This window comes from Quercus suber, unplaced genomic scaffold (assembly GCF_002906115.3).
Source record: "Quercus suber isolate HL8 unplaced genomic scaffold, Cork oak 2.0 scaffold_257, whole genome shotgun sequence".
In the NCBI taxonomy this organism is placed as follows: Eukaryota; Viridiplantae; Streptophyta; class Magnoliopsida; order Fagales; family Fagaceae; genus Quercus; species Quercus suber.
In genome coordinates this window covers 553,217-567,335 of record NW_027069713.1, presented here as the reverse complement: position 1 = coordinate 567,335, position 14,119 = coordinate 553,217, and the positions used below count along the sequence as shown (strand labels likewise).

The window sequence follows — 14,119 nt, the reverse complement described above, 5'->3', positions numbered from 1 at the left end:
TGTACATTCCGTGAATACGCCAAGAAAATAAGACAACCACCACGAGCACTGTGACAATGTATACAACATGCCTAATGGGGAAGCCAATCTCACGCGCATTGCTCCCATCCGCTTGCCATTCACAACTCACAAAGGCTCAGCCTCATAGGATTATTTATTTGCTACAAAGTTCATAACTTGATGACTGTAAAATATTTTTGGGTTAAGGCTAAACAGGTTCAAATATGTTTTTAGTCCATATAGGGCTAACAATAACTCATTTGGAGATAGTAAAGATATTGTTGCTCACTGCTAAGGCCTAAGTGCTCTATCACTTGGGCATAGGCTATCAAGCCGAACCATTTTCCTTTCTCTCATGCTCTCGCATATCAACCTTAGTTTTATATTTTATTCTTTGGAATTATAGCTAATTGATTTTGGCTCTTAGCAAAATTTTTATTTTCTACCCAAACCAAACCAACCAAGTCTTTCATCCACAAAACACCCAGTATTGCTACCATCAATAAACCCACAAGATAAACCATCTCAATCTACTTTAAAGCACACAAATCACACATTTGCATCATTACCATCACAAATCTTTCAACACCCATCAGAACCGTTGCCACTAATTCAAGCCGCCACTACCACAACTCACTATCTCAAAATCACATCACAATCACCACCATTCAAAAGCATAGGAGTCGATCAAGATTGTAGAAAAATCAACCAAAAGGAAAGCTAAATACACTATCATGCACCGCCACAATGATTGATGCATCAATCCACGCACCTCATGCCCTTCGACACACCATCAAACCTCCCTTCGTGCTAGCAAGCACCACTATACCCTTCCCACAGATTCACATCAGGTGCAATACCTAGGGTATTGCACCTGGTGCAATACTTAATCAATGGCTGAGATTGAAAGTTGAAAATACAACTTTCAATCTCAGCCATTAAATAAAATATAATAAAAAAGAGTTAAAAGGTGAAAGTTAAAAAGTTAAAAAAGATTTAAAAAAAAAATTTGTGAGGAAAATGGTAGTATTGCACCTGATGTGAATCCCCCTCCCCAAAAATCCTAGCAAGATGTTGTCTCACATGCTTCCTTGCTTACCATAAACCACATGTCAATTAAGATATGTGAAATCACCTTGCCATGTGTCAAATTCAAGGTCATCCACGTTAGTATTGATGTCACCATATATGGCACATTAGTAGCCTCTGCCACATCAACATCACATCATTTGCCAAACATCCATTCTTTTAGGCTAAATTGATCATGACCCAACTCAATTTTAAACTTGAACTATATCCAACCCATTGAATAGATCAAAAGTCTTTGGTTATTAACTCTCAATAGGATTGAAATGTTTCGACTAGGCCTATCCTACTCCATTTTTCATATAAGATTCTGAGAGCATTAGTATTGGGGGTGTAAACACCTTACTATTTTACAACCAAAACTTCAAAAAACACACCACATCCAGGTATGGGTTTCTAAAAAATTTTGCAACCTATGAACAATTGGTTCTTATATATAAAACCACCTGTTCACTTGGATGCAAAATAAATATTAGTATTATAATTGAAATATTTGACATTCTGTCTCTTCAATTCAGCTACATGCAAGCTCCTTCTCTCTCATTTCAATTCAACTACATGCAAGCTCCTTCTCATTTCAATAACTATTAGTATTATTTACATGATTATTTAAATGAGATGGTATAAATAAAGAAAGAATAAAAATGAATATTTAAATGAGATGGTATAAATATAAAAACTGAGATGCTAGGTACATTGTAAAGTGAGTTGGTATAATAGATAAAATGACTTTTGAGATTGTAAAATAGAACTTTTTTGGCCACCCAGATGCTAGTGCTCTGATGTTGGGGCCCACCTAATTTCCCATATGAGACACCTAAATCACTCAATTTGATCCTTTTTAAGGTTCAATCTATACACAAAATTCATTAATTCTTGTATTTATTCCACATTATGCCTAGTCTGTTTTCCATCCAATCAAGTAATTCATAGTTGCTTTAAACTCATCTTCATGGCATCTTTACGAACTTATATTCCAAACTAAAGATATCATCAAGTCTCAACCTTAAGTTTAAAGGGGAGTGTCAAAGATGGGTTTACTACGTGTTAAGATTTTTTAGCCCAAGATGACCAAATATATTGAAAGTACCCTAACTCCTATATATATCCTACTTAAGGTTCATTGTAACATAGAGTTGAGCATGGTAAATATGTGATTGTTTAGGGCTTCCACACTTAACATTTTTTTTTCCTTTTCTAATTTCAACAATGACATTCCTTTATTCTTTTTAAAAGAAATTTTAGGTCCAAATACCCTAGGATGACAAAAAAAGAACTATATTGCGAAAGTCCAAAATCATACCTATAAGTGAAAAAATCAAAAAGGTAATAGAATAGTACTAAAGAAAAAATTATATGTTTGGCACATTTATTATGTTTAGTACATATGATTAGCATCCATTCCACATCCACCAATATATGCTAATGTTATGGTTTTTGTCCTTGTACAACAATTTGCCAACTAATCACAAGTATTTTGCATAAAAATCAAATCAACAAGAAAAGACGATATATGCTTGAAGAAAGAGATGTCTAAAATGATATTTTAACCTCAAAAAAAAAAAAATCCAGCATTGAAAATAGTAGTAATTATTAAATACTTTAGGAGGAATATAAATCTTATGTTTTATTTTTGGTGTTCTACTGTATACTCTACCAATCATGGTATGTCATCTGGTTTTTTTTTTTTTTTTTTACTTTCTTTGTAGTTTGTGCGGGGAGTGGAGTGGGAGTGGGAGTGGGAGTAGAGGTGGTATTCCAACGTCGAAAGCAAAGCAGAGGTCATAAAGAGATGATGAGTTCAGATTTGCTTTAAAAACCATTCGCTCTTATTTACTCTCTCTCTCTCTGTGTCTCTGTGACTGTCTTTCTCTCCTATCTCTTTGCTCTCTCTGAGGATGTAAAAACTTTCAAGCAAACTTCCAAGGTAAACGCTTTTCTTTCCTTAGACTCTGGTTTCTCTGAATTCGGAATTTTCTATGAATTTTCAACGTGTCTGGCTAGTTCTGGAGTTCAATTCTGCATGTAAAGCACTTCCCGAGAAATTCGAGGATTTTATCCTCTCTGGGTTCCATGTATATAACTACTTCTGCTCAGTACTCTCTCTCTCTCTCTATTTCTATGCATATATACTATTCTGAAAGAAATTAATTTCTCATAATTTGTTTTCGCCTATGCTGTAACTTTACAGTCTCATCTGGGGTTCAGCTTTTGTCATTTACTTTCCTTGAACAAGTGATTTTTTTNTTTTTTTTTTTTTCATTTTAAACTTTTTTATTTAATAAGAAAAATTACTATACTACTTATAATTTTTCTGCATATATTTATACAAAGAAATAGAAAAATAAAAATAAAAATAGAGCGTGTTACACGCGCTGAAAGGATGGGGCTATAAAAGCAACGTTGTTTTAACAGAGGGAAGAGTTTGGTCGCCGCGTCATATCTATCTGAATTCTGAAAACGTATAAACCAAATCTATATACAAATTAAAAAAAAAAACATATATATATATATATATAGTATATATTATATTTCGAATAAAATAAATGATGGGTAATTATTTAAAGACCTCAGCCACGCCATGCCCAAGTGTACGATTCCATTTCCTTCTTCAAGTGATTTTTTTTTTTTTTTTTTTTATGATATCAGTAACTTTAATATCTCTACAAATTCGAAAAAAAAAATTCCATATAAAGTTGTAGTTTCAGCTTATTAGAGCTATGATAATTGAATATTGGCTCTGCTTATTTTAATAGTTTCTTGAAACTGGAGTGGAAAATAATAAAATACTTTTACTCAATAATGCAGCAGCAAAGTTCCAAACTTAAGGTTGCCTTTGCCCTCTGTTTCTGTTTCGGCAGAAAGTGATGATGCAACAACTGGACACGTTTGTCTGCATTCCCATTACTGTTCTATAGACATATATTTTCTTGCCGCTAAAAAAAAAATACTAGTCCTACTTAATAATGCACAAAACTTCTAATTTCATAAAACACTTCAATAACTGGTTCACATTCAAATAAGCTGTTGTGACAAAATGTGTCTATTTTGAATACCTTTTCCCTTTATTCTCATGTCTTGAAAAGTATAACGGTACTGAACAAAAATAAAAATTTAAAAATTATACATAGACACGGCCAGGTGATATAATCAGAAAATGAGTTATTCCAAAGGGGTCTCTATTTGATAAGAGAAATGGTGAAAGTTAGAGACAAATCTAAGAAGAATTTTCTCAACCAATAGGGTGAAAATTTCGTGAACTTTTTATTGAAGAATCAATTTCATTTTTATTTATAAAAAAAATAATAATAAAGTCTAGAGACTGATGTAGTCCAACAATTTTAGCAATAGGTGGACCTTCCCTAAGAGGACAGTTAGATGCTTGATGGGTCCAAAAAGTCCAATCACCAAAAGGAATGGCTGATGGTCATGAATGATGAATCGTGAGTTTTGGCCTATTTGAGAATTTTGTTCATCGAAGTTGGAATCAATAGGCTATATAGCAATAGCTTTATGTCACTTCACATGTGGAACCTTTCGGTCTCTTCAGTTTTAAGTTTTTATACGGCTTTGTTGCCTCACACTCACACCCACACGACACTAAACTCCCCAACTTTTTGTTTGCTAATCTCTCTCTCTCTCTCTCTCTCTCTCTCTCTAACCCTACATGATGAAACAATATGCTAATATTTGGGAAGTGTACATATTTTTGTCAAATCTGGTCTTAATCTAGGCTAGATTAATATCTCTGTCATTTTGTAGAAAATGTGGTTTGAGTTTTCAAAAATATGGGAAGTGTTTGTTGGAGATCAGCTTTCAACATTATTTGGGTCTAAGTCACAGCACAACTTTACTAGCAATTTTGAGTCTTGACTTGGGAAGTTACAACTAGATATGACAAACTTGTTAATTGTTATCATACATGGACAAATGCATTATTACACGCGGGTTTTGTTTGATTGTGAGGCTCGCATATTGTGAGAGGGAAGATGTATTTTCGATCCATAAAGGAATCGTTGCTATAATGAGAGTAGACCCAGACCCAGAATTTACCTTGGAAGTCAAAATCTTACCATGGAACTTAAATTCTAAGCCTAGAAAAAGTTACCACCTATTGTTTCCGTGCTGATATGGCTGTTGTACCTAGTGCCTGCTAGTGGAGCCGTGAAGGACAATAATGAGATAGAGAGACAAAGATGAAAGGACCAATACTGGAAAAGGTTTAGCATATCTCCAAAATTAGAAAGATCAAGAATTTAGGCATGACGTGATGGACTTGTTTACAAATCTCCTTCATTTGTTTATTTCTACAATGTTAGCTGTATACTGAATTAAATATATGGCATGCCTGCTTCACTAACGAAAGTAATGAATATAACAGGTGGAGAATCAGTACTCTGAACATTGGTGAATCTTAACAGCAAACTAGCGAGTGCTAAATCCTCTTGAAAGACATCAACTTGATTTGCCAAAGGTTTGAACGAAATGGCAAAAGTTTGCTGGCCATACTTTGATCCTGAGTATGAGAACTTCAGCACCAGAATTAATCCTCCGAGGTTTTCTCTCTCCTATATCTCTATTCTCTAGTAAGCATAGTTCTCAGATGTATCTTGTTAAATAATCTCAATGGTCTAATCACCTTAACAACATGGTCATAATGATATAAACTAAGGGTAATGCTTATTTTATTTTCTGATTTTTATGAATTCCTTAAAAATAGTTTATACTGCCATATTGTGTTGTTTTCATGAAGTATAGTAACTCTTTTTTTCTGTTTTCAGGGTGTCTGTAGACAACATTAGTTATCGTGACTGTACTCTAATCAAGGTAAAGGAGCTGAAGTTCCCTATTGAAGTTACTTTTAAATTCCTCTCTTGTGAGTTTAAAATTTGTGAACCAGAGAAACACAATTGCTTCAAATAATAAGCAGCAGATCACGCTTAACCCACCTATGTTGCAACAAGTTGCCTATGTCTTTCCTGTGTAAAAATTGCTTTAGAAAAATTGACTTCCTAATTACAGCTGAAATCTAGAGAGGCAAATTTGAACAAAAGTGAAATTATTTATTTAATTAAAAAAAAAAAAAAAGGGACTCCAAATTGCAAGAACCTCAATTAACTAACGCCAAAAGACCCCTTTTGCTTAATTTACCTTATGGACTGAATATGGCATCTGCACAATATCATATTGCTAGATTCTCTTGTTTTCAATTATTTCCCCAATTCCCTCTTATAAGAATTACCATCAAGGACATGGAAAATGATTGTAGGTTGACAGTGTTAACAAACCAGGAATTCTGTTGGAAGTTGTGCAAATCCTGTCAGATCTTGACCTCATTATTACCAAGGCTTACATCTCCTCTGATGGTGGATGGTTCATGGATGGTATGTATATCTTTGGATTGATTTTCATCAATTGGCATTCTAGTTTTGTTGCTAGGTCTATGCCTCCTTGATTTAAATTGTGAGCACACTAGAATTTGGTTACTGTCTATGCCTAAACTGTGGATTGGCCAGACACAAAGAAGAAAAATAAGGAAATATGTCCCTTGTTGAAAATGATACTGCATTTGGCCCTGAATGTTGGTAGCTAAAAAGCATATGTTTATAGACTCAATAGATATGGGGAAAAAAACACCATGTGTTGCCAGTTTGGCTAGATGAATCTGATGCGAAATTTTGTCATACATATTGATTATAAGATGAGTTCTTAGAAAGGCACTCTGTTTACTTCTCCCTCTCTCTCACACACACACGCCTGCAAACACATGTACTTTGAATAATTATGTGACATGTTGAAACTCTTTTGAATGGACAGTATTTCATGTCACGGATCATCAAGGAAACAAGATAACAGATAACAAAACCATCGACTACATAGAGAAGGTACTCCCTTTTCCTTCTCTCATATCTGCTTTCATGCTTTACTTAAAAGTTAGGGGGGGGGGGGGGGTAATCCAATTAAACCACTTAGCTGTGTGGTTTATTGGCAGTCATCAAATTAAACTCTATGAAATTGTCATGTGCTTGATGGAAAGGGCTACTTCTGGGTTTCCATTGAGTGTTCACTCTATTCCAGTCATTGCAAAGCACAACACTAAGGGATATAAATCATTTCACTAGGATAGAAAGTCTATTGATAATATTTCCTTCGAGGAGGGAATGATCTTCCCTCTTCTTGGAGCTGAATGAACTGAAGAAAATGGAAATTCTGGTGACACCATGCATACAAGCAAAAATATTATCTTCATGGGACTCATTGATAGCAATTTCTTCAACTATTTTTCCTACATTAGGCTTTAGGACCAAATGGCTACAACATGGAGAGTGTGAAGACTTGGCCAGGCAAAAAGGTTGGGGTGCACTCAGTTGGTGATCACACAGCCATTGAGGTCATTGGAAGGGACCGCCCAGGTCTTTTATCTGAGATCTCTGCTGTCCTTGCCAACCTCCAATTTAATGTGGCTACAGCTGAAGTATGGACACACAATAGCCGGATAGCATGTGTTCTTTATCTCAATGATAATTCCACAAATCGTGCCGTGGATGACCCAACCAGATTATCTGTTATGGAGGAGCAACTCAAGAACATCTTACGGGGGTGTGAGGATGACAAGGAAGTAGGCCGCACAAGCTTCTCTATGGGGTTCACCCATGTTGATAGAAGACTCCATCAGATGTTTTTTGCTGATAGGGATTATGAAGGAGGTGGAGTGACAACTGAGGTTGACTATCCTCCTTCCTTCAAACCAAAGATTACAGTTGAGCATTGTGAGGAAAAAGGGTACTCAGTCATCAGTGTCCAGTGCAAAGATCGTGCAAAACTGATGTTTGACATTGTGTGCACACTAACAGATATGCAATATGTTGTTTTCCATGCCACCATTTCATCAGATGGCCCCTACGCATCACAGGTACATTAACAATGATTTCTGATGAACAACTTAATAAGTTTATTCTCTACTTTATTTCCAAGCACACTCCAATTAAAGAGATTCTGTTTTCCATTTTATTTTTAAATTTATATTCTGCATATAATTAATAATACTTTATACCATAAGTGGATTCAAGTTGCCTTCTATTAAATGAGAAACATATATATCTGCATGCTTAGTGCAGATGCCCATAATTGGAACTATGTGCCACATTCAGTAAAAGAAATACCTAAGTACCATTCTTCGCCAGTGTTTTTCACATATGAACAATGAACTCTTTAGAATGAATAATCAATGTACCTTAACCAATGCAGATGATCTAACTGAACTACAAAAAAATAAAGCCACCAAATATGACAAGCTTTTTGAAAGGAGCCCATTTTCTTCCTTTTATGGCACTATAGTTCGTCTTGTCTTATGTTTGTGGGTAAGTCCATAAAAGGTCCCAACAAGTCGCTTCTCTGCATACTTCATCATCACTCTTTGCGTTCAGTCCAGAATTTTGAAGTAACTACGTTCTCTTTTGTACTCCATCTATATAGTTGGGTTTCCTCTTTATAAAAGAAGACAATGAAAAGGGTTATATTTAAAAAGGCATTTCCATGCCCCTATACAAATTTAATTAGATTGGCTGGACTAATGTGCATATCCTTGTAGGAGTATTTTATTCGTCACATGGATGGGTGCACACTGGATACTGAAGGAGAGCAGGAAAGAGTCATCAAATGTCTTGAAGCTGCAATTCAAAGAAGAGTATGTGAGGTGAGTGAAATATCTGTCAAAATTTTTGTGCTCAATAGCTGTCATATTCTGATTAACATAGTAGATTTTTTTTATCATTCTGCAGTTTCCACTAAAAAACAGTATCATTTGTGTTTAGTTCAATAATCATGCATATTCATTTTTCTAATTGTCATTGTTTTTCACTTGTCTTGATCTAGTTAAATGCCACATGACAGATATGAGAATATGGTCTCGGTTCAGAGATATCTAGACCTATGGTCAATATGTTTTCATCTATTTAGAGCAATCAAGCTGTTTTGCTTACTGGCCATATCAGTTACAAAAATGGAGTAGAGACCATTATGCCCATTATAATTTATAGCTCATAAAAATTATCTACTATCAATAAAAATAATCATAATCAAGATGGCAAATAAAAAACCATCATAAGTTTTTCAATCATGTCCAGTACCTATGTCTCCATTTGTTTTTATAGAAATTATTTCCTGGTAAATAGAGACACTAACACAAGATTGATTATAAATGCTAAATCCATGCCGATACATGTGTTTTCAATGAATCACACCAAAAGACAGAAAAACAGTTTGACTTAAATCTTTGAAAGATGTTATCAAGTAAATTCCTGAAAGCAATCTCAATGTTTTATCTCTGGAAATTACAAGTGAAAAAAGACTAAGCTGCATAAAAACATGGAACTCTAGATCAACCTTTTTTATCCGAAAGCTATCTGAAACATGAAGTCCAGAAAGAGATTCTTTCAGGAAGAATATAAGGATGACAAGATTAATATGAACATTTAAAGAAATATGCAAGATCTTTGAGCAAGATGCTGGTTTTTGTAACAGTGGAACTTTAGTCTATGATGCCAGACTACCATATGTTTTTGCTCAGTTTTTTGTTTCTTCCTTTTTTTATTTTCGTAATTTTTGCCAACAAAAATCCACTATCAATAATATGAATTACAACTACAAACTCAAAATTTCTCTCAAACATATTATTGATTACAACTACACCTCACAAACTCTCAAACCTCACAAACATAAACTAACCAAAATCCCCAATACACCCAAAAGTGTTCTCATACACTGATAGACTAGACAAAACATAGTTTCCAACTCTCTCACTAGCTAAACATTTTTCTTGCAACTCTCACACAAACAATGAAAGCTACACTACCACTCTATTTGTTGGGACTATCACAACTCCCCGCTCCTTTTTTCTTATCAATGTGAGACTAACACTCTCAATAGGACTAAGCACCTCCATATTCTGCTTATAACCAATGTAGGATTCTAAAACCTACTAAGAAATCTATAAACTACTTCTTTCATGGGCTGGATGTAACAGTTATCATAGCGCAGAAAGGCTCCTGCTTCTGATTTTTTGACAGAATAGTGCATCTTGCAGCTGTAACAACCAACTGTTTGGTTCTGTTGAAGCAATATATTGAAGAAAAAGTACCAAATCCAGATGTAGTGCTTCTGCTTTTAGTTCAAAGTCATCACAGTTACTCAACAAAGAAAGTACACTGAAGTAGAAAACTATGCTCTAATATGGATGGCTAACTTACAGTGTTTTAAAAAAACACCATTAACAATAAAATAGCAAGCACCACTTTACATAAAATTTAGCACGGTTGGTGTTACAACCTCACAAACTCCCACAAACATTACAAACATAAACTTGTGCAATAGCACACTTAGAATTCAAACAAATAAAAGTGATGACAAAAATAAATCAACAAGCAAACACACAAAGAATATAACAATATATGTGGTTAGGCAAGATACCTACATTCACAGGTGGTGATGACGAGAAAATTTTCGCTATTAAAATAGGGGGATTATAATAAAAGCACAAAACTTCCTCAAGAAACCCCAGCCCCAAATGCACCCTAGGATCTCTCTCACAAAAGCACACTGCAAGAAAAAACCTTGGCTGCTGTAACAACTTGAAACCCTTGCACTGAGAGATTTATATGTTGCAGCTTCCTATCTCCTTAAAACAATGACTAGAGAAAATATAAATGAGTGACAAAAGCCAACTAATTTGGCAAAAACAGCTTGCCAACTTTCAAGGTCTGTGGTTTTGTGTGGCATAATTTAAGCCACATGCCACATCAACAAATCTCCAACATGACTTGAATTGAATCAAGCTACACGAATGAAACTCCTCTATTGCCGCCACAAGTGCCCCTAGGGGCTATAACGAACTGCAAATGACGATGAAGTCCAAGTAGTGCAAATGCTGATGGTTGGCATTACAATCATCAATGGGCGATGATGGTGATCTGTTGATAATGAATCTTGCCATGTTACTACCTTTTCCCAAAATACTTTAGTAAATCCTGCATTAAATCTCGTGCATCTAGCCCTTTCTACCAAAGTTCTATGCATTGTCTCTATAACTCTGTTTTGCTGTACAGTTCCGTAGACTGTGAAGTAACAAGTAATACATTTTTTTCATTGACTTCCAAGATTTTATTTTTCTTTATATTTTGTTCATTATTTGTTCTAAATTATTTTATTTTTCTACCAATATGATTTTCAACTTGTTTTTCCACTTTTTAAATATGCCAAAACTTCAAACTTGTAATATATAAAATAATCTCATACCTTCCTAGAGTAGTCATCAATGAAAGTGACAAATCACTAAGCACTATCATAAGAAATTGAAATTGACCCCAAAATCCTGTATGGGCGTAATCAAGAACACACTTAAAACTGATTCTATACTTCTTCTCTTACACATAATACTTCAAAAATTCAACTTGCAAGTCTTCATTCGCTTTAGCAAATTTGTTTGTGCAATCGTAACATACTACACTCCCCAATATGTCTAAGACGCATATGCCATAATTTTACATCGTCTTTACTGCATTTTGCAGGAAATGGTGATTACAACTCCACCTACAACTGCGTTCCCAACTACTCTGTATAGCTTATCTACTTTTTCTCCCTTCATTACCATTAAGGCACTTATAGCGATTTTGATGATTCCATCTTTTCACAAGTAGGCATAGCCTAAATGGCCTAGTATACCCAATGAAATTAAGTTTTTTAGAGATTTCCCTTCATTACCACTTAGGCATTTTTAGCAATTTTCATGATTCCATCTTGAATTAGGCATAGCCTAAATTATACCTAAAGAAAGTAAGTTTTTTAGAGGTTTGGAACATACTTGACATCTCCGAAAATTCCCACAACTCCATCAAACATCTTGATCTTTACAGTACCAATTCTAACATATTCCTTTCATTCTTCCTCTCCTTCAGGTGTTTTTTAACTCTTTGCACTGATGTTTGTAATGTCTTTCTTATTATAATAGTATTACTCTATATTTTTCTTTGCATGTGATCTAGATTGAGATCCCTTCCTGTTAGAGTTCCGTCTTTTTTCCTTGCTTCTACTGCAATTGTCCAACAACCTTTGAATCATTATCATCCTTCTTCATCTTTACGTGTCATAGGAAAAAAACTAGTCACAATTTTTAAGTTTTAAACTAGGCAATCTTTACACCACTTGTTAGGTTTAGACCTTTGTCAAAAACAATAATTAGATCTATTATGAAAGTTTTAGGTTAAACGAACAAGAATCATTATCATGCAAGTGCAGAAAATTAAATAAGACATGATATGATGACCCAAGAAACCAATGAAACCAAACTGGTTTCACAAGAAAAACCTAGGGAAACTTGACTTAATCAATCCCGAGGTAATAGTTTCACTATAAGATGGAGATTTACAGTCCAGAATAACCCTATTTGTAGTAAATCTAACTTCAGTTACCAAACTAAGTTCTGAATCTTACAAATTTCCTTTATAGTGAACTGCTGCAACGTAAACCTTTCAATTCATGCACTTCAAAATCCTATTGAAGATTTGAATCTTTATACAAAGAATATAACCGGTAGAAGACATGAAAAAGTTTTGGGTACAGAAACCCTAGATATAGATTATGAGGCAAAAGAGGCACTTCTCTCTCTCTCTCTCTCTCTCTCTCTCTCTCTCTCTCTTTGCTTTTTTAGATCCTATAGTCTCTTATATAGTGTAGAGTAAGTGGCATGAAACCCTAGTAGACTGGAAGATGGGCTTGGGCTTGAAATCTTCCAACTGATTTGATCTACGATTTTCGATCGGTCAAACTTAAGTTTCAATTGGTCGAATTTGTTAAAATCCAAATCCTTGAATCAACTTATTTCATGTTCTTGCACGCTAAATACCAACTTCTCGAGCATTGTCTAGTCAATCTTAGAGACTTCATGAGCTATATTTAGACAAGTTTGTGTTCTCGTGTTTGCCTACAAAACTATACAAGTGTAGAACCTAACACAAGTACTTTTGTGACAAGGAATAAACTTTTCTTCCACACCAAGAAACTCAAATAAGTTACCTAGTGAAACTACAAAACCTCCAAACAAATTGAAATTACACGCAACATAAGAACAACTTTCCTAAGAATAATAATGAATTTTGCAATGGACCAATCACATTATGATTGTGTATCCAAATAATTTTTTTGTTATGAACTTCATTGAACACATTCTCTCTTGTTAGCTAAATTTGATAATGATATGGTTTTAACAATGGATCACTCAGGGTCTAAGCCTAGAACTCTGTGCAAAGGATAGAGTAGGCTTACTATCTGAAGTAACAAGGTTTTTGCGAGAGAATGGGTTGTCAGTTAGCAGAGCGGGTGTGTCAACAGTTGGGGAGCAGGCATATAATGTTTTCTATGTTAGAGATGCTTCTGGGAACCCTGTGGATACGAAGACTATTGAAGCACTTCGCAAAGAAATAAAGGACACAATCAAGCTTAATGTGAAGAAGATCCCAACAAGTGCAAAGGCACCCGAGGCCAATGGATGGGCCAAAACAAGTTTCTTTTTTGGAAACTTGTTGGAGAGATTCTTAGCTTGAAAGTTATGTCCATATGGCTTTAAACTGTATATAATAATGAAGCTTGTTATCATCGTGGGCAGGCCTTGTATAATTGCAATAAACATGAATGCTTGCAAGTTATGTTGTTTGGATATTGCTTCTTTCTTTTTCTTTTTCTTTTATATTTGTTTCAAAAATCCCACTCTCCCAACTATCGAATTATGAGAATATGGAGCTTTGCTTAATCCATCGGCTTCGCGATTAGGTTAAGAATATGAATAACCTGGAAAGGAGACATGTGGAAAACAAGAATACAAGATGCCGCAAGAAAGAAGAGAAAAAATGGTTCCTTGTGATCAAAATTATTCCTTGCACAATTTTTGCGGTCGAAATCACTTTATACAGTCAAAAGACATGTGATGATTGGTAAAATAGGACTTGTGATCCAGCTGTACGTGTGCTTAGCTGATCAAACA

At 34.7% G+C, this 14,119-nt stretch overlaps 1 protein-coding gene across 3 annotated transcripts; it reads left to right on the top strand.

The window, feature by feature from the left end:
* The first annotated feature begins 2,817 nt into the window (after nucleotides 1–2,817).
* On the top strand, nucleotides 2,818–13,825 carry LOC112035276 (ACT domain-containing protein ACR3). 3 transcript variants are annotated; one of them, XM_024068123.2, is made up of 9 exons: nucleotides 2,818–3,013; nucleotides 5,468–5,642; nucleotides 5,868–5,913; nucleotides 6,356–6,470; nucleotides 6,904–6,971; nucleotides 7,382–7,999; nucleotides 8,678–8,782; nucleotides 11,652–11,698; nucleotides 13,362–13,479. In XM_024068123.2, the coding sequence occupies exons 2-9, from the start codon at nucleotides 5,572–5,574 to the stop codon at nucleotides 13,366–13,368; spliced, it is 1,077 nt and encodes a 358-aa protein (XP_023923891.1). In that variant the 5' UTR covers nucleotides 2,818–3,013; nucleotides 5,468–5,571; the 3' UTR covers nucleotides 13,369–13,479. The 3 variants fall into 3 exon arrangements, with proteins under 3 accessions (XP_023923891.1, XP_023923869.1, XP_023923884.1); XM_024068101.2 differs by lacking the exon at nucleotides 11,652–11,698 and having other exon boundaries at nucleotides 13,362–13,825; XM_024068116.2 differs by lacking the exons at nucleotides 2,818–3,013; nucleotides 11,652–11,698 and having other exon boundaries at nucleotides 5,584–5,642; nucleotides 6,364–6,470; nucleotides 13,362–13,825.
* Nucleotides 13,826–14,119: the final 294 nt, after the last annotated feature.

Bases quoted from the DNA above. Each gene is read 5' to 3' on its own strand.
- LOC112035276 (XM_024068101.2), top strand. From the start codon at position 5,572: ATGGCAAAAGTTTGCTGGCCATACTTTGATCCTGAGTATGAGAACTTC. The intron at 5,643-5,867 runs GTTTTCTCTCTC...TTCTGTTTTCAG, and splicing joins ACCAGAATTAATCCTCCGAG to GGTGTCTGTAGACAACATTA. The intron at 6,972-7,381 runs GTACTCCCTTTT...TTCCTACATTAG, and splicing joins CCATCGACTACATAGAGAAG to GCTTTAGGACCAAATGGCTA.